General features: G+C 34.4%; 1 protein-coding gene across 1 annotated transcript; it reads left to right on the top strand.

Moving 5' to 3' along the window:
• Positions 1 to 228: 228 nt before the first annotated feature.
• LOC107875046 (probable pectinesterase/pectinesterase inhibitor 33) lies at positions 229 to 4,724 on the top strand. Its single transcript, XM_047414740.1, has 2 exons — positions 229 to 1,435; positions 3,908 to 4,724. Exons 1-2 carry the CDS (start codon positions 523 to 525, stop codon positions 4,600 to 4,602), a joined length of 1,608 nt encoding a protein of 535 aa, XP_047270696.1. The 5' UTR covers positions 229 to 522; the 3' UTR covers positions 4,603 to 4,724.
• The last annotated feature ends 16,895 nt before the right edge of the window (positions 4,725 to 21,619 follow it).

Raw genomic sequence — 21,619 nt, 5'->3', positions numbered from 1 at the left:
ATTTTTAAACTCATAATTTTAGATAAATATAATCATGAATTTAATGTTAAAATTCATAAAATAAATTTAAATTCTGAATCGTTTCAACCCATGAATGCAGCATAAGATCAGAAAGCCCCCACCCCCACGCCACCCCACCCCACCCACCCACCCACCCACCCACACCATAGATGAGTATATAAAATGTAAAGGTTGAGTACATTTGCCGTGATCGACAGAACCAAGAATCTCAAAATTAAGTAAAGACATTTGTTTTGAACATCAACCTTGACTTAATATCTTGTGATTGCATTTCTTATTGTTGTATCTGTTTGCTTCGCATTTCAAGAAACCAACTGACATTTGACATTTAGACATTCCTTTTCCTTTCCAAAATTAATTTGTTTCCACTAGTATAAAACGACACCAACCCCCATCACTGAATGATCCTGCATTCCTATTCTATTCTATTCTGTTGCAAAATACTCCCAACCAAACAAGACAACGCAAAAAAAAAAAAAAAAAAAAACATACTATACTACAATGACAACTTATAAGCTCAATTCCTTTGTACGCTTAATGTTCTTTTCCTTCTCTTTGTTCCTGCACCAATCCTATTCCAATGAAGAAGACACAAAATATGATATTAACTGGTGGTGTAGCACTACTCCTCATCCTGAACCATGCAAGTACTTCATGGCTGACGCCACGCTCCAGCGTACTTTCAAGCCGAAATGCAAAGTTGAGTTCCGAACCATGACTGCACAAGTCGCCCTGGAACAAGCCCTCTTAGTACAAAGCCACTCCAAAAATGTGGGTCAGCACTGCCGAGGGAAACGAAAGAAACTTGTCTGGATGGATTGTGACAAGCTTATTGACGACACAATCCACCAATTAAACCGTACTCTTAATGGCATCGGATCAAACTCAACTTCTTGTACCGATTTCGATGCTCAAACTTGGGTTAGTGCCTCATTAACAAATATCGAGACATGTCTCTCGGGCTCAAATCAGCTCAACGTTTCTAATGTCCTACATCCGACTTTATCCACTAATGTCTCACAACTGATTAGTAATTCTTTGGCTGTAAACGGAGAGCTTCTGGATTCACAAAATTCAACAGAAATTGGTGGATTTCCAAGTTGGGTTACGACTAGGGAAAGAAAGTTGCTGCATTCTTCAACAAGAAGCTTAGCTTCCAAGGCTATTTATGTAGTGGCACAAGATGGATCAGGGAATTTCCGGTCCATTCAGGCTGCAATCAATGCCGCCGTCAAAAAGGTTTCAGATCAGAGGGCAATCATATATATTAAAAAAGGTGTTTATAGAGAAAATGTGGCGATAGGACCTTCCATGAGTAAAATCATGTTAGTTGGTGCTGGCTTGAGGTACACAATAATTACAGGCAGCCGAAGTGCAGCAGGAGGTTTCACGACTTACAGTACAGCAACTGTTGGTAAGCTCCCATCTCTGTCCCTTTATCCATACCGTATTAGTTTTACTTCTATTTCAAAATAAATAATAGGTAAAAACTTAATACGCACCCGGTATATACACCAAATTAATATTTTTTATTATGGTTATATAATTAAATTAAGTAAAATACATATTGATTAATCATTGTTAAGTAACATGACCTTTAAATTTAAACACATGAATGCATGTATTGACTTGTTGTATACACCGAGTGCGTAAGATTTTAGTACATGAATGTTTGTATGTTATCAGAGGCAAATTAGTAATTTCTTGAACTTGGTGCACCATTTAAAAAAAAAGAAGAGAAAATCCTCTAGGAAAATACATACAGTACTTTTGGAGCATGGCTACGAGCAAAAAAACTTAGATCAATCATAGTAAATACATACATAAATATCTAAGTTAATGAAAACACTATGATTTCACATACATCACTATTACCATTTATATTCCTATTTCTAGAATAGATATGCTCCATGTTAATATCAGTTCATTTTTTTTTCTACTATGAGGTCATTTAAAATGTAACTCTCCGTAGGTAAAGTCAATAATCAAGAAATGAGACCTATAATATGCTGCCTAGGGTCAATCTGACCGTTGCTGCAGGCTCCTCCTTTATTTTTCTTTGGGTGTGACAGTTTTTCAATAATATTGATTTGGTGATCAAGAAGACAATGCCATAATAAAATGGACGAGTCTTGTCTTCTATCTCTTCCTCTCATCCGGTTCCTAGCAACAATAGGTTTCTCAATTTATGTGGCATATTTCGAATTTTAAGAGTCAAATTTCTTAAAAATAAAATTTCTATACTTGAAAACTACTCAAGAAATACTATAAATCACAATAATAAACAATTCAAATACATTTATAATCAATACATATCAAAAAAATAGCAGTAAAGATAAGAATTTGTTTGACTCTCGAAATTTGAAAGATATCATTAAATTGGACCGGAGGAAGTACTAATAATTTACAAAAATCTTCCCCCTTAATTACTTTTTTTTTTTTTCTATCTCTACTTTTTCCGTGAATTTCTTAAAAATTTCCCGGTGGATACCAATGAAGATTTGAGTAGTATAATGCAAGAAAACTTATTAGAGAAGTTGCAAGTAATTTGGCAAGCTCTAATCTACTTAAAGTTCGTGAAGTAAAGCTAAAGATATGATACTTTGGCGGGCCACTTTGCTGCAATATTTGCATGCATTCACGTGCAGCCATTGTTAGGCTTCTTCGAAGGAAATCATTTTCAAGTTAATGAAATACTCCCTCCGTTTCATAATAAATGAATTATTGGATTTAGACACATATATTAAGAAAAAGGCATTAAAGACATAAATTTAACACAACTTTTCATTTTTACCCAAAAAAAAAAAAAGACTTTGTAATACCTTTTCAAAAGTTAATTGGTTATCAAATAATTAGGGCAAATTTGAAAAAAAAATCAATGATTCACTTATTTTGAAACACCAATAAATATTTCAATAATTCACTTATTTTGAAACGGAGGGAGTATAAAATTAGATCAGATAGTTTAATTGAAATAGGTATATATCATTCTACTTTGTAATTTTCAAACAAAAAAAAAAAAAACGTATTTACTTACTGATTTAATAAGAAACTTTTATTCTTTAAAGGAACAATTATGAATAGCGTTGTCAATTGTTTTTTTCAATTAACTACAAAAAGGAAAATTCCTTAATTTGTCGATAATTTCAGGGTTACTTTTGACAAATATCGAAGAGGGGAATGTTTAAATTTCAGCCATGCATGGTCACTGGAATTTTCGCTTAAAATGACAACTTTTTAAGTAATATTTTTCGTTCAATTTGTTTGTCTTATTTTTTTTGTCTGTTTCAAAAAACTTATATTTAGTAAGTACTCATTTTTTACACCAAACGTCTTAATTACATGGTATATATATATGTTTTCACAAGATTTAAAAGACATTTGATACATTTCAAACATCTTTAATTTAAGACCATTAGATTTATTTATTTTTTCTTAAATTATGTGTTAAGTCGAACTAAAATAAATCAAATTAAAAAGGAGAGACGAGTACATTGACATTAATATTAATGCCATTTACGAATATGTTGTCACTTCATCACCTTATAAGGTCGGTTTAGGAAATGTTATTCTATACATTTTATATTTGACATTACGGATATTGCATGTCAAGTGTTGTCCTACTTCTAAGTGAAGGATCCTCATTCAAAGAAACCGCACTGACGATCAAAGTAATAATGATCTTTTAAAAAAAGTAATGATGATCTGACAATACATGATTTCAACATTACTATATTGCTTCTACATCAATTCATTCACATAATTCGTAACCTTACTTTGTCCAACTAATACATGTTTTTAGGCTACGCTAATCATTTTCTCAAAGAGACCATTCAACTTCTTTAATTAATCACTTGTTTTCCAAAATAACTTTGTTTAATTCCAGGGGTTGATGGAAGTGGATTCATTGCGCGTGGCATCACATTCCGAAACACAGCAGGTCCGAGAAATGGTCAAGCAGTAGCACTCCGATCAGCATCCGATCTTTCAGTGTTCTATGCATGTGGTTTCGAAGGATACCAAGACACAATCTTTGTCCAATCCCAACGACAATTTTACAAAACATGTCATATTTATGGCACCATAGACTTTATATTCGGTAACGCTGCAGTTGTTTTCCAAAATTGTGTCATATATGTGCGAAGACCCTTAGTAGGCCAGGTCAATGTGATCACAGCACAAGGCAGAGGTGACCCTTTTCAGAACACGGGAATATCGATTCACAATTCGAGAATAACAGCAGCACCGGATCTCGCGCCAGTGATTCAGGCATTTAAGACATATTTGGGACGTCCGTGGCAGGAATATTCAAGGACAGTAATATTGAGGTCTTATATTGATAGTTTGGTTAATCCATCAGGATGGTTACCGTGGCTAAATTCTGATTTTGCATTCAAAACTCTGTATTATGGAGAGTATGGTAACTTTGGACCAGGGGCTTCGACTAGGTATAGGGTGAAATGGCCTGGTTACCATGTTATTACCGATGCAAAGGAGGCTTCAAAGTTTACTGTTAACAACCTTGTAGGTGGTAGGTCATGGCTGCCTTATACCGGCGTGCCATTCACCTCAGGGCTCTGAATTTGGTCTATTATTTGTATAATAATTGTCTAGTAATTATTATATCCATTCATTATTTTGTACATGTGTGTAATGACATTATCTGAAAGTATCTATACGATTACAATATTGGTTTTAACTAATATTATCTTTGTTTCAAAATAGTTGGCTCTTCTTGATTTGATATTCATCTTAACAAAATTTTTATTAGGAGTTTAGGCTTAGCTCACCATCGATATTCTTTGAAAATATAAATTTGAGTATTTACACTTTATTTAATAATTTAATGATAGAATTAATATTGAAAGAATATATAATAATAGCCTCTTAATTTCATAAAACAGACAACTAAAGTGAAATGAATATTTTGAGGAAGAAGACAAACTAAAAAAAAATAGACGGAGTAATTTCTTATTACCGCTCACCTCCTCCGCACCCATCAGAAAGTAGCCAATAAGTTTAGTACTAAGTGAAAATGATATACTTCATTTCCTCGTCACAATTTATGTTGCAATGACTTTATACAAAGTTCAAGATAAAGGGAAAGATTTTGAAATTAGTGATCTAAAACACTTCTTCACTATCTATGTGAATATAACTTATTAAGAATCAGATGAAAATTTTGTTAAATTATTTTCAATTATAGAAAGGTGATATTCCATCCATTTCAGTTTGTGTAGCACCTTTTAGATTTTGAGATTAACAAAAATCTATTCTTTATTTTAATTTTTTCAAATATCTTTTAAATATTTTGAATAGTCAATTATTGGGAATTATAGTACTTTTATTTAATTTTCAAATATATAAATTTTATTTCAAAAAACTTAAAAAATTTCATGCCTAATTTTATAGTCAAAGTTAAACTATTTAACTCTTGAAAATCGAAAAGTGCAACATAAATCTGAATAAATACTTTTTTTCTTGAAATGAACTAAAAAGAAAAGTATCTGACATGACAGGAAAATAGTTTATGAAGTGAAAATGGTCATAAAAACATGCTCATTGTGGATGACAAATGAAATATGTACAAGTTGATGAACATCTCTCAAATCAAATATATGAGCATATTGAGACAATTAACTTTGCTAATCAATCTAAGGACTAAGGAGGATAACATATACCGGGTACGAAGACTAGTGATTAGACGTCACGCTAGACGTTTCTCTCCCAACTATTGGTGAGCGCTCCTTACGGAGAAGTTAGTTTGCAGATTAGTATTAATTTCTAGTTTTATTTCAATAAGGTATATGGGAGGTGGATCCAGCTTCTCTCCATTTTCACTCTCTCTATTTTTTCCAAGTCTCCCTTTTGATTAATGATATATGACTTAATTAAAATGAATGACTAAAATTTAATTTATTTTAAACTAAACTCTCAATCATGGTTAATATAATAAATATATTATATCAACTAAAATAGATTGCTTATCCAATATTTCCTTCCAATTATTACTCTTTAACTTTTTTCTCATTCCCTCTAAATTTATCAATTCTAAATTGGCAAACCACCTAAAATTATGGATGCAAATAAACTATTTTATATTTTTACCACGAAAATTATTTTTTTCAAAAAATCGATAGAAAGAAAAAAATGAGAGAAAATAGAGAACAAGAATCTTTAGTTTTCTGAGTTGAGGCAGAATATCCCCAGGCTCTTTTTCATCCACTTTTGATTATTCAAACATGAAATTCTTCTTATCTGTATATTTTTGTTGTGGTAATTAACAAGTAGAAAAGGCGTATACAATATTTTTGTGAAAATTTCCAATGAACTGCTTTGGTTAGAATGATTGAACTTTGGTATCAGTTAGCATATAAAGCTTTTTATTTTAACTTAATAGACTATCAAACGATGATCTAGAATGATAACTTATAAGCTAAAACAAAATTTTACTTTATCATATATATTGGAGTCTTATGTATGGTTTGACATTTATCCAATTAATAAAGGCCTTAGCTACATTAGGAATATACTAAAAAGAGTTGATTATTTGACTATCTTGTCTATTGTTTACCTATTTTGCCAAGTAATCTGCAATCATATTAGTTTTTTTTCGGTAGTGAATTTCTTTAATGTTAACATGTTTCGTCATTTATTGAATCTTCTCAACAATGTAGTTAAGCTTTTAGTTGGATTGTCTTTCTCTCTGAATCATCTAGAAAATGGTTAATGAATCAATCTCCCAAAGAAAATTGTTCAGGTTATTTTTTCAAACACACTTACAACTCTTGTCAAATAACTATGCCTTCAGTTCTATGCTGCTATCACATGTAATAGGGGGATAAAATCCATAACAAAATCACATGTATCAGCCCTCAAAACACCTTCCATGCCAGCTCTTCCAACAATGATACAAAAACTGCCAATGATTCACTTATAAAGCTTTTTATTTTAATTTAATAGACCTTATTTTGACATCAGTTAAATTATAAAACAATGATTCAATGTGTATAATACATTGGGACAAATGTCTTAATTTTTTTTTCATGATAGATTCATGGAGACTGCGTCGTCTCTAAATGATCATAATAACACTTCTCATTCTTTTGAGCCAATAAAACTTGGAATGAAATTTCATTCGGATGAGGATGGATTTAATTATTATAATGAATATGTCATAACGCTTAAATTACACTCTTAAATGGGTGTAAACGATCATTGTCAATATAAAACCCAACTAGGTTGGAGTCAAATCCCACAGGGAATAAGGTGTGAACTAAAGTTGTTTATGATTTAATTTACTGGTAGTTTACTGTTTCCTTAAATGGGGTTTAAGTTTTACAAATAATTGATTGTCACTTTGAATCTGATGTTTGTAACCAAGATTTTATGAAATAACCAGGATTATGTTCACTAGGGCTTAAAGTACATGACAGATGCTAAAATTTACTCAAGAATCTCACGATGGTTAGGATCACAAGCTATTTTTATTGATAATATGCTCCAATGTCTCTCGACCTACTCAAGCGTCTAATTTTCTAATCCTTTCGGAGTTAGCGAATCGCTATACACTGTCCAGATTTTACCTCAGGTTAATCAACCTTGTTATAGAGCTAATTATTAAATGAAGCTTTTTTGAGTCCCTGTTGATAATTCACTTCATACTGTTTATGATTTCTTTCTCAAGAAAACCAAAGAAGGTACGCCTACTGTTTGCAACCAACAAACGTAAATTATAATCTCAGAATTACCAAGAAATCCTAACACCTATTAAATCTTGAGTATTTAACACCTTATCATGATCTAACCATAGATCCCATGATCTAGGTTAGAGGTGTTTAGCCACTCATGATGCAAGAAACAAGTATGCAAATTGAATTCATAACTTAAAGGATTAACTTACAATGATGAAGAAAGTCAAAAGTATGCTTTGAATTGAATCACAAGGCAAAGCTCCAAAATATTAGTCTTAGAGAGAGAGAGAGAAATCGTATATTCTATCTTGTGGGATATGTCAATCTCTCCTCAAAAACCCTAAAACAAGGCTTTAAATAGTTAACCCTAAATAAGGAAATAAAACTAAAGTTACAGATTTTCCTCAAAATAGATGACGGCGACCATGACGGCATATCGGGAGTTTGACGGCCTATCATGGACGTCGTCAGATTCTCTTTAAGTTTGGCTTTTGCTGTCTCAGGCTGACGGCGACAATGACGTCCTATGAGGATTCTGACGGTACGTCATGGATGTCGTCATCTCCTCTTTCATTTTAAGAATTTTGGCCTAAGGTTGACGGTGATCCTGACGCCTTATCACAACTCTGATGACTTATCATGACATGTCGTCACAACGTTATAGTAAATCTCATTCTCTGGTTACGACTGATGACATCCCTAACGGCTTATCATACTTTTGACGTATTATTACCAGATATCGTCACAGTATTCAATTCATGCCAACTCTCTAGTTATGTTTGACAACAATTGTGATAGCCTGTCATGGGTCTGACAACTTATCACAGATGTCGTCAGCCATACTTCTCTTTAGCTTTCTCCAGATTTTAATTTCTTTGCCTCTATTCTTGTTGGTTCTCTACTCCATCAGCTTATATTGTAAAATCAACATAAACATATCAAAAACTAACAAAAGTTGCTTCAAATCTCGCAATTATTCTAGGTTAAAGGCCTTAAATGTGTTGGAAATTGCTCACACATCAATACCCTCAACTTAAAACAATTGCTTGTCCTCAAGCAACTTAATCCAACTAAGAGAACACAGCACATTCAGCAGCCAATTTTCCATTTAAGCTCAATACAAAGTTATTACTTCAATGCCAAACCAACTAATACCAACTGTGCATATCATTGAAATAAAAACAATACTGTAACATAAAGGACTCAAGCGACGTCATCAATCTTAGCCTCAAAAATCATTCACATACCAATGCCACACTATCTAAACAAGCGAGTAGCTAGCAACGATGCCGGTGTGTCCTCACAATAAAGAAATCCCCCTCTTCTCATATAAGGAATCCAAAAATGCAAAAATAGGGGTCACCAAAAGACTCTCACTCTCAAAAGGAAGTTCCAGTCAGTGTATGCCAAGTACCATAGGCTTGCCCTTATTTTCATTACCAAGATCTTCAGATAGGCCAGCTAGAATCACTTTAGGACTTCTTTTAGGCTTATAATGTGGTTTGGGGCTGGTATAAGATTCAAGGTCATTTAGAGTGATAATGCCTCCTTGACACTACACTGCTTTCTTGGGGCTCACTTATTATCCTATTTCTCTTCTCCTCTTCTCTTTATCATCCATATTCAAGTTGGGTGCTACTCTTCTCCCCCTCCTCCCTTTCTCTTATTATTATTATTATTATTATTATTATTATTATTATTATTATTATTATATATATATATTTATATATATATATATATGTATATTTATATTTTAACACCCAGCTTCTATTCTTTCTCTTTTATTCTACCTTTCTTCATACTCATCCTATACCATGCACCCCTATGATTGCCACTCTCAACTTAGGTTGTTTGCTTAGGTTAAGGTGCTCAGTGTCCAAGAAATGCCAGGGATAAATAGGTTCATTGTGGTATAAATAGGAAGGTGAAAGTTGTCATACGAAAAAAATGGTCAATTTAGGCTCTACACAGGGATCAAGGGGTGTTATGCGCACAAGGACGGCTATTTAGGCTAAAAGTGGGTTAATGAATAACGGCCTATGATCTTGTCCTAACTCCTATGTTATGACCATGGCAAGAACAACCAGGCAAGTTCTGGCTGTAGCATACAGAGGGAAACAAGTAGTAGCTCACACACACCTGACACACAAGTATATCACAAACCACTGCTTATCTAGTTCATGCAATTGTTCAGCAATGATCATCAAGCAGCTATAACTAATGCCAAAACAAGGTTCACAATGGTCACAAGTAAATGTAATCAACACAGTTTAACAAACAAGACATTAGAGGCGTGTTCGAAAGTCAATCAAAAACATGTCACCTATTTTTTATGCTTGAATTTCTCCTAGTTACCACAACTACATTACAATAATAGACTACCCTACACCCTCAACTTAAAATCAAAACAAAGCTAAATTAAGGGTTAGAGTATACCTGGACTGGATCGATCTTAGAGATCATGGGTTGCCTTCCATTCAGCGCCTGATTTAGCGTCGCGGCATGACATAGGTATCTTGATTACTTTAGACTTCATCGAGACAGATAATGGTGATACTTTTCACTGAGTCCTTCAGAATAATATAAAGCTTGACCCATTACCCATTTACCTTAAAGGTACTGTCGTCTTTGTTTTTGAGTTTTACTACTCCCGATGAGTGGACTTAACTAACCTTGAAAGGGCCTGACCACTTAGATTTCAACTTACATGGGAACAATTTGAGTCTGGAATTAAATAGAAGTATCAAGTCCCTTTTTTGAATTCTCGTTTATCTATTCTACAATCATGGTACTTTTTCATCTTTTCTTTATACAGATCTTCTCGTTCATATGCTCTAAAACGGAATTTATCCATCTCATTCAGTTGTCCCAGTCTCATCTCTGCTGCTTCCTTCTAATTCAAATTTAACCTTTTGAGCGCCCACAAAGCCTTGTGTTCCATCTCTATTGGCAGGTGGCAAGCTTTTCCATAGACCAGCTGAAATGGTGACATGCCAATGGGTGTTTTGAAAGCATTCTGGTAAGCCCACAATGCGTCATCAAGCTTTCGAGACCAATCTTTCTGGCTAGCATTCACCGTTTTGGCTAAGATGGCTTTAACTTAAAATTTGACACCTCCACTTGCCCACTGGTTTGTGGGTGGTATGGGGTAGCCACTTTGTGTTGTTTTACTCCATATTTTTCCAAAGCTGCTTTGAATAATTTTTTGCAAAAATGAGATCCTTCATTGCTTATGATAGTATGTGGTACTCCAAAGAAAGAGAAGATGTTCTTTTTGAGAAAAGCAACAACCTTCTTTCCTTCGTTATCAGCCAAGGCCACAGCTTCAACCCACTTAGAGACATAGTCAATAGTAACCAAAATATATTTCATCCCATATGAGCTTACAAATGGACCCATGAAATCAATGCCCCAGACATAAAACAACTCCACTTCAAGCATCTTAGTTAGGGGCATCTCATGTCTTTTATAAATTGACCCCTGCCTCAGACATTAGTCATATTTCAGTACAAACTCGTGGGCATCCTTAAACAATATTGGCCAATAATAGCCACTCTGCAACACCTTCCTGGCCGTCTGATCACCCGCATGGTGTCCCCCAACTGGGAAGGCATGACATGCCTCCAATATACATAATATATCTACTTTCGATACACATCTCCGTATTATATTGTCTGCGCATCGCCGAAAAAGGTAAGGCTCATCCCAAAAATAATATGTTACATCATGCAAGAATTTCTTCCTTTGGTGGAAAGAAAGATTTTCTGGGATGACCTCACTCACAACGTAGTTTGCATAATCCGCGTACCAAGGCAATTTTTCCACAGCAGCTGCCAGGATCTCCTCATTAGGAAATGCATCATTTATCTTTGTTTCATCACTGGATTCTTGTTCATCTTCCATTCTAGATAGATAATCTGCAATTGGTTTTCACAACCTTTCCTATCTTTGACCTCAAAATTAAATTCTTGCAGCAGCAATACCTATCTAATAAGCCTTGGTTTTGCATCCTTCTTAGCCATTACATACCTCAAGGCAGCATGGTTGGTGTGGACCACCACTTTGATCCCGAGCAGATAAGCTCTGAATTTCTCAAAATCATATACCACAACCAGAAGTTCCTGTTCAGTGATGGTGTAATTCTTTTGCTCTCCATTCAGTGCTTTGCAGGCGTAATATATCAGATAAAATAGTTTGTCCCTCTTTTGTCCCAATACATCTCCCAGGGCAACACCACTTGCATCACACATTATCTCAAATAGTTTTGCCCAGTCAGGTGCAATAACAATAGGTGCTTCAACCATCTTCTTTTTAAGGCACTCAAATGCCTTTAAGCACTCATCAACGAAGAAAAATTTCACTTCCTTCTCCAAAATCTTGCAAAGTGGATTTTCAACCGTAGAGAAGTCTTTTATGAATCTCCAATAAAAGCCTCATAACCAAGAAAAATACGCACTCCCTTCACTGAAATGGGAGGTGGTAGTTTCTCGATAACTTCCACTTTTGCTCGATCAACTTCTATCCCTTTTTCAGAAATTTTGTGGCCAAGATTGATGCCCTCCTTTACCATGAAATGACATTTTTCCCAGTTAAGTACTAGGTTAAATACAACACATCTTTGCAAGGCCACATTTAGATTTTTCAAACACATTTCAAGTGAATCACCCACCATACAGAAATTATCCATGAATACCTCTATGGTGTTCTCCACCATGTCAGAGAAGATAGATATCATGCACCGTTGAAAAGTGACGGGTGCATTGCATAGCCCAAATAGCATCTTCTTAAATGAAAAGGTGTCATATGGGTATGTGAATATCTTCCTCTCTTTATCTTTAGGAGCAATACAGATTAGGTTATATCCAGAATAACCATCCAAGAAGCAATACCACCTTTTACCGGCCAATCGGTCAAGCATTTGGTCTATAAAAGGCATTGGGAAGTGGTCCTTCAGAGTCCAAGATTTTAACTTGCGGTAGTCCATGCAAACTCTCCACCCAGTTACTGGCCAGAGTGGAATCAACTCATTCTTTTCATTAGCAACCACCGTTATACCCCCTTTTTTGGGTATGCATTGAACTGGGCTCACCCACTTATTGTCAGAAATAGGGTAAATCACTCCTGCATCCAACTATTTAATAATCTCCTTCTTAACCACCTCTTGCATCGGTGGATAAAGATGGAGCTGATGTTCTATGATTGGAATAAAATATTTCTCAAGTTGAATTTTATGCGTGCAGATGCCTGGGGGAATACCAATAATATCTGCGATGGTTCACCCTATTGCTCTTTTATGCTTCTGAAGTACTGAAATAAGTGCATTCACCTGTTGTTCTCCCAAATCAGCTGCAATAATAATAGGTAGCGTATTCTTTTTACCCAGAAACACGTACCATAAATGCCTAGGCAGCTTCTTCAACTCCAATACTAGAGGCTCTTCAATAGATAGCTTGGCTGGTGGAGTTGGTCGATTAGCTAGATCAAGGTCCAATATTTTAGGAGCATAAGGATATAAACCCATGCCTGTCAAGGCATAAACTATCTCTTCGTACTCCCCATTGCCTTCAATATCATAATTCATTATGACTGCAGCCAAAGGTTCGATAATAAGTTGCTCAGTCATGGGCACGTCCTATTCGTCCTCGAAATACACATCAACTACTTAGAACACACTCATTTACTCATGTTGTTTCATTTATTTGACCACATCAAACCGTGCTACTTCATCGTTCATCCTGAATAAGAGCTCATGTGCTCTCAAATTGATGAACACACTTTTGGTTGTGAGGAAAGGTCAACCTAAGATTATGGCACCTCGAAGTCCACCTCATAGTCCAGAATGACGAATTCTACTGAGATTATGAAATTAAAAACCTTTACGAACACATAATGTAGAATGCCGATAGGTCGCTTTACTGACCTATCTACCATCACCAGTATCATGTTGGTGGGTATGGTATTCCCCAGACCCAACTTTCTATAAATAGACAATGGCATCAAGTTAACGCTTGCTCCCAGGTCACACAGTGCCTTGGTGAATTCTATAGTTCCAATTGTGCAGGGAACAGTGACTGCACCTGGGTCTGGCTTTTTCTGCATTAAGGTCCTTGTAGAGATAGCACTACAAACGTGGAGATCTACCTCCAATTTGTAGCTCACCGCTCATTTCTTCGTCATAAGGTCCTTCATGAATTTTGCATATCCTGGTATTTGTTTAAGTGCCTCAATTAAAGGCACATTTATTATCAATTGTTTGAGCATTGCCATAAATTTGCTGAATTTAGCATCATCATCCTTTTTCCTAAATCGTTGAGAAAAGGGAGGTGGTGATCTTGGGATAGTTTTCAACACTACTTCCCCTTCCTTCTTCCCCACCTTCTCTGAAGCATCAATAGAGTTATTCAACTTCTCAAACTCCACTGGATTGCTTTCTTCTGGTTTATCCACAACTACCTTATTATTCGCAGACTTGCTAACAAAAGGGCCAGGTCAAATCTTACCACTCCTGGTGGTAATAGCCAAACATGAGCCATCAATTTGCAGATTCTAAGCCATTTTACTAGATACAGAACTACTTCTTCCCTGGTTCATCACTACAGAAAGTTGGCTCATCTGCTGCTCCAACTGGTTGATAGAAGTTGAGTGTGAACTAACCAACTGACTCAGAGTAGAAAATTCACTCTTCATAGTATTTACCTCGGAGTTGGTAGCCTCAACTCCCTCCAATAGTTTTTCATCAAGTACTCCATAGATATCTTTCCAGAGCTAATTGCAGTAGCTTCCCAATTTCCAGGAAAAACATATAACCCACTCCTTTCATTTCTATTTCTCCAATTTCCTTGCTCCCTGCTATAACCATGCTTGTCATAAATGTTCTAACCTTGATTTCCTTAGCTATTACCTCAGAAACCCCCCTGATTATTAACATAATTAGCCTCTTCTTCTGTCTCAACATCAACTCGGTCCTAAGAAGTCACAGCCTTTACATTCTCAGTCGTCCCCGATAATAAGTGTTTGGTGAGCAAGGCCACGTGAGTCTTTAGATAGGCTATATCTTGATCCTGCTCCTCATCTCTCCTATATTATTCAGTAGTCATTCCAACATAAATAGTGTGGCTTGCCACCGTAGAATCCCTGGTGTACCAAGCCCGACTCCATTTGGTCATCCTATTCATCACATCTGAGGTATTTTGAAAAGACAGATCAATAAATGAACTACCAGCGGCATTATCTACAATCGGCTTTGTTACAAAGTTAAAAGTCCTGTATAAAATCTCCATCAAATGTATGTCCGTCATGTTGTAGTTCGGACACTGTGTTAACTTCTTCTTGAACCTCTCCCAAGTTTCATGCAAGGCCTCATTTGGGAGCTCTCTAAAGTTGCTGATCTCATCCCTCAATTGTACCCTCCTGGAAGGTGGAAAGAACCTTTTTAGTAAAGATTCTTTCAACTACCTCTAGTTAGTTATAGAATCAGGCGTCAACTCATTCAGCCATAATGTTGCCTCCCCAGACAGAGACAACGAAAATAGACTCACCCGGATAGTGTTCTGGATTACTCCTGGGTTATCAAAAGATTTGCAAATGGTGAAAAAATTCACTAGATGCAAGTTAGGGTAATCCCCAAGAAGGCCTCCAAATAACCCTTTCAAGTTCAGGAGTTAGATCATCGTGGTTGCAATGTTGAATTTTGCTCCAGGTGCCAACGGTAGAGGAATGATGGCACCCATTGCACCTGCTTCATCCATACAATTATCGTCATCATCAAACGCATATTGCAACGGCTATTTTGCTATTCTTTGTTATGCGTTGGAGTTACGAATTGAGTTGTGCTTGGCGTACAATATTAAGATCCTGCAAATAAACAAAAAGAACAAATAAACGTAAATTTAAAAAATGTAACTAACAATAAATTAGTGCATATAAACTTTTAGTTTACAATTGTATTCCTCGGTAACGGCGTCATTTTTTATAACGCTCAAATTACACTCTTGAATGGGTTGAAGTGATCATTGTCAACATAAAACCCAACTAGGTTGGGGTCGAATCCCATAGGGAATAAGGTGTGAACTCAAGTTATTTACGATTTAATTCACTGGTAGTTTACTATTTCCTTAAATGGGGTTTAAGTTTTGCAGATAATTGATTGTCACTTTGAATTTGATGTTTGTAACCAAGATTTTATGAAATAACTAGGATTATGTTCACTAGGGCTTAAAGTACATGACAGATGGTAAAATTTACTCAAGAATCTCATGGTGGTTAGGATCACAAGCTATTTTTATCGATGATATGCTCCAATGTCTCTCGACCTATTCAAGCATCTAATTTCCTAATCCTCTCGGACTTAGGGAATCGCTATGCACTATCCGTATTTTACCTTAGGTTAATCAACCTTGTTATAGCGCTGATTATTAAACGAAGCCTTTCTGAGTCCCTATTGATAATTCACTTCCAACTATTTATGATTTCTTTCTCAAGCAAACCAAAGTAGGTACGCCTACTGTTTGCAACCAACAGACGTAAATTATAATCTTAGAATTATCAATAAATCCTAACACCCAGGTTACAGGTGTTTAGCCACTCATGATGCAAGAAACAAGTATGCAAATTGTATTCATAACTGAAAGAATTAACTTACAATGATGAAGAAAATCAAAAGTATACTTTGAATTGAATCACAAGGCAAAGCTCTAAAATATTGGTCTTAGAGAGAGAGAGAGAGAGAGAGAAATCATATATGCTATCTTGTGGGATATGTCAATCTCTCCTTGAAAACCCTAAAACAAGGCTTTAAATAGTTAACCCTAAATAAGGAAATAAAACTAAAGTTATAGATTTTCCTCGGAATGGATGAAGGCGAACATGACGACCTATCAGGAGTTTGACGGCCTATCACGGACATCATCAGATTCTCTTTAAGTTTCGCTTTTGCTATCTCAGGCTAACGGCGATAATAACATCCTATCAAGAGTCTGACGGTGTGTCATGGATATCATAAACTCCTCTTTCATTTTGAGAATTTCTGCCTAAGGTTGACAGTGATCCTGATGCCTTATCACGATATGTCCTCACAACGTTACAGCAAATCTTATTCTCTGGTTAAGGCTGATGATATCCCTGACAGTTTATCACACTTTTGATGTCTTATCACCAGATATCGTTACAGTATTTAATTCATGCCAACTTTATGGTTATGTTTGACAACAACTATGATAGCCTATCATGGGTTTGATGACTTATCACAGATGTCGTCAGCCATACTTCTCTTCAACTTTCTCTAGATTTCAATTTCTTTGCCTCCATTCTTGGTTGTTCTCTACTCCATCAGCTTATACTATAAAATCAACGTAAATACATTAAAAAATGACAAAAATTACTTAAGACCTCACAATTATTCTAGGTTAAAGGCCTCAAATGTGTTAGCAATTGCTCACATATCAATATGCTGCTATAATTGGTTTTAGTGTAAGAAAGGAATATACCAACAAAAGTGAAGCTCATGGATACATAACTTCAAGAAAATTTAAATGCTATAAATAAGGTTATAGGGGAAAGGAAAAGCGAGATGTGTTGGTTAAGAAACCTAGAAAGAAACTAGGATGGATTGTTTAGCTCATATGGTCATAAGCCGTCAACCTTGGATATATCTTTAGAGCTCATAAATCATTTCAAAGTGATTTTAGCAACTTGATTTTTTATTACGATTATGAAGCATATTTTTTAAATTCATGGGAAGAAATGCTTGAAAAGTACGACCTTAAGGATAATAGTTGGTTGAAAAATACCTTTACAATAAGAAAAAAAATGGTCCATGACATATGGTAGAGATACATTTTTAGCTAGTATGCCAAGTACACAATTCAGTGAAAGTTTCAACAGATCAGTTAGGGCCTACTTGAAATTTGATTTAGATATTGTACAATTCTTCAAGCATGTGGAAAGAGTCATTGATGATAAGCATGCTAATAAAAGCAAGTCCAATTTTGACATGAATCAACGAATATCTGTGTTAAAGGTTAAACTTCCTTTACTAATCCATGAGAGAGAGAGATATACTGTGGCTATATTTGATTTATTTGAGAAGCATTGGGAAAATCATTACTTGTTTCAGTAAACAACTTTTGTGATGAAGAAAATTGCTATAAATACAATATTAGAACATATGAAAGTGGTAGAGAGCATACAATAGTTGTGAATCAATCAACAAAAATAGTGTCTTGTAGTTACAAGTTATTTAAATTTTTAGGTATATTATGTGGTCATTCTCTAAAGATTTTGGACACTTTAAATGTAAAGGAAAAGATTTTCGATTACTTTATAGTGAAAAGGTGGGCAAAAGATGCTACTAACTTCATGGCAATAGAGATTAAAGGTTCCATGAAAGAAAGTGATCCAAAAGTTAAGGTTAGTATAAGGTACAAATATTTGTGTATAAACTTTATCTAAATTACAAGTGAAGCTTCAAAATTTAGAGAAGGATATAAATTGGCTGTGAATTATATCAATGAGATAATTGAAAAGTTGAAGGAAATAAAAAAAAAATGAGTCTCTTGAAAATCCATCAGTTCCAAGTGAAGTTATACATGATGATTCAATATTTGTTGATAGTGAGAACATTACAAATGTGGCAGGGTAAAAAAGAAGCAACCAACTCGTCGCTCGAATAGTTATCCAAAGAGCTTTCTTGAAAAGGCCAGCAAGAAGAATAAAATCCAATTGTCTTTGTCAAAAATAATCCTACATGATGCAAGTCACATAGGAGATCTTCAAGAATCATGTCCATCATTCTCCAATTTTACGAAGACTACGATATGTCATAACAATTATATCAAAAGCATTACTTTTTTTTAAATGTGCTGCTTCACCTTCACCTTTTTAGCCACTCGTCTATCTTTTTGTATTTGAGAAAACTCTACTTGAATGGTTGGAGTTATACCTTCTTATTCAACACAGGAATATCATACATTCTGGTATATACTAATAGGAAACAGAAAGTTCTGTGTAGGTAGCTATTAGTTGTAATTTACAATAAGGGGTATAAATTAAGGTTGAGTTTGTGTATAAGAAGAGTTGGTAGATTTTAATGAGGAAATGAAATAGAAATATAGGGGACACGAAGTCAGAAAGTAGCATTGACAATTCACATATTCCGTGTAATAGTAGTTAATATGAACAAGTATTCACTTTTACAATTTTCGTGTAGTAGTAGATAATATGAACAGGTAACATTGACAAAAAAAAATTATAAGTCTATCTCAGCAGGTATTTACACGATAGGTATTTGGAGCTTATTTACATAATAGGTATCACCTGAATATCCGTATCACCTTATGGAAGCTTATTTTTCTCTTTAAATGATAGGTATTGGGAGACGAAAATATTTTGCCATGGCAGTTTTAGGAATTCACTCAAGTATCATCTCTTGGAAGTCTATCTCAACTCCTAAGAGTTAGTATAGATTTTATAAGTCATACTTTTCATATAAAAGATTTTCGTTGCAGTATTGATTGTCTTAGTATAATTTTATTTATTACTTGCAGGATATTTCATCTTACGACTTAAACAAGTACTGTCAAGGTGGATCATCAATATCATGAATAGCGAGAAGTTCTCTTGGTGTAGTCATTTTGTTAAGTGGACAATAAAATGAAGTACTTTTTAAAATGTAATTGCTCTGTATTTTCAGGTAGAATGACTAGTAGAGATGGGCATTCCATTTGGATATTTCGCTGGGTTTTGTCAAAGTTTCAATCAATGTTAAGATAACAAATAAACCTAGTTCAATTGAATTTTCTTAAATATTTGATCCTTTCTTAGATTCGTCGTTATTGTTTCTCGATTTAATTTAAAGGTATGGTGGGTCTCAACAGCATACCCGTCATGAAATCTACATCAGAACATCTGCATCTTTGGCTAACTAGTGCTGAAGTTCCTGAACTCTCACATGCAGAGCATTTACTTTAGCCAATCAATTGTGGGCAAGATTGAGAAATAAAGTATAGATATTTTTCTTTTGTATTGTTGGGTTTGATTCATCGATTGCATGATTTATACGTACCACTCTGGCGGAGCCAGAATTTTAAATATTGGAGTTCAATATTTGAAAAAAATGTCTATGAAGGGAATTCAACACCTACAATAGATACATAAAAAATAATTTTAATCATATATAAATTATATATTTTTCCATCGAAGGGGATTCAAACGAACCCCCTGTCAAAGGGCTGGCTCTACCCCTCGATACTAGAGGATGTGAGAGAGCTCAGATGAGATTTTGTAAGGGTTGGACCTTGGCTGTGCTTACTATCATTTTCTTTGGTAGTGACTATTCCATTGGATTTATTTGTTAGTAGTACATATGTTTTTAACTTGTACAAGCATTTTGTAAATTCTGTGCACTATAATTTTGCCGGATAGAAAAAAAAATTCAATTCTTAGATGATTTTTTTCCCTTGTGAATTTGAAGTGATGTTCTGAATTATGATATTTTTTATTTATGTGGAGATGATATTTAGAGAATAAGACAAGTAAGATGGAGAGTAGAGAAATAGGTTGATCAAAGTGGAAATATATTAAGAAATAATTTAGAAAAAAAGTTAATTACATAGCTTCTGGAAATAAAAATTGCTAAATGAAATTGGAAATTAGAATTGTCTTTTTCTATTGGTGATTTGGATTCTGGAGTGAATAAGAGAATTTAGAATTGATAAATTTAGAGGGAATAAGAAAGAGTTAAGAGCAATAATTGGGAGGGAATATTGGATAAGCAATCTATTTTAGTTGATATAATATATTTATTATATTAACCATGGTTTGGGGTTTAGTTTAAAATAAATTTAATCTTAGTCATTCATTTTAATGAAAACATATGCCATTAATCAAAAGGGGGACTTGAAAAAAATGATGAGAGTAGAAATGGAGAGGATCCAGATCCATGAGAGGTCATGTCCTAATAGATAGTACTCAAATATGGCTAGAGGCTTCATAAAAAGACAATTAGAAAAAGTCTTGCTTTTAGTTTTAAGTTTTGACTCTTTGGTCACATTATAAACTATTTCTTTTGATTAAAATATTCATCTCTCAAATTTTCCTTTAATGTGATTCTATTTTTGTTAGTGCATGCTCTAGCTTTATATATGTCAGGTCAAGGGTATGCTCGGGTTAGTTATGGCTTTAGGAGCCGGTCATGTCTAGGGTATGAATTGAGGCATGACAAACTTAGTATTAGAGCCCTAGGTTCAAGCGTTTCAGAAAGTCTATGAAGTCATGTCTTAGAGTCTTTCTATGGGTATGAAGCACGCCATACTTATAACAAGAAAGTTATCAAATATTAGAAAGTATTATCCTTCTTTCATACTCTAGTTCATGCTATAAATGGAACTCTATGAAAATTTATTCTAACTCGTATATTGTTACGTATTTCAGAACATGCCTCCTAAGAGAAAGACGACTTCAAGTTAGAGGGTTACCCCTATTGACACCAAAATTTGACCATATCCATTCTAATTAATTTTGAAATTTTGAAATTTTTTAATAATTTAAAATAATTATTTTACAAAACTCAAAATAATTTCATAAATTAATTCTAAGTCAATTTTATTATTCTCTAGCATAAAATATATATCTATGCACTCACAATATATAGATTTATATTAGTTTTCATACCTTAATGGATCTTCAAAAAGTAATTTCTCCAAAATTAGTATTTAAAGTAGTTAAGGTTTGTCATTTTCTCCAAACCCAATAAAATTGGAAATTAGATCAAAATGAATGTTTTCCAATTAAGTGTTGCGTTATAATTAAATATTTATTTTTGAGTATTTAAATTACAGAGGTCCTTAATAGTTGTATGGTCTATTCAACTTAATTATATAATGATCCACCTCATCATTATAATGTTT

The sequence above is a fragment of the Capsicum annuum genome, chromosome 6 (assembly GCF_002878395.1).
Source record: "Capsicum annuum cultivar UCD-10X-F1 chromosome 6, UCD10Xv1.1, whole genome shotgun sequence".
Lineage (NCBI taxonomy): Eukaryota > Viridiplantae > Streptophyta > Magnoliopsida > Solanales > Solanaceae > Capsicum > Capsicum annuum.
Note: the sequence above shows the minus strand (reverse complement) of the source record. Positions and strands in the feature narration are given on the sequence as shown.

Excerpts from the sequence above, each read along its gene's own strand:
- LOC107875046 (XM_047414740.1), top strand. The coding sequence starts at position 523 with ATGACAACTTATAAGCTCAATTCCTTTGTACGCTTAATGTTCTTTTCC. Across the intron at positions 1,436-3,907 it reads TTACAGTACAGCAACTGTTG|GGGTTGATGGAAGTGGATTC; the intron begins GTAAGCTCCCAT and ends GTTTAATTCCAG.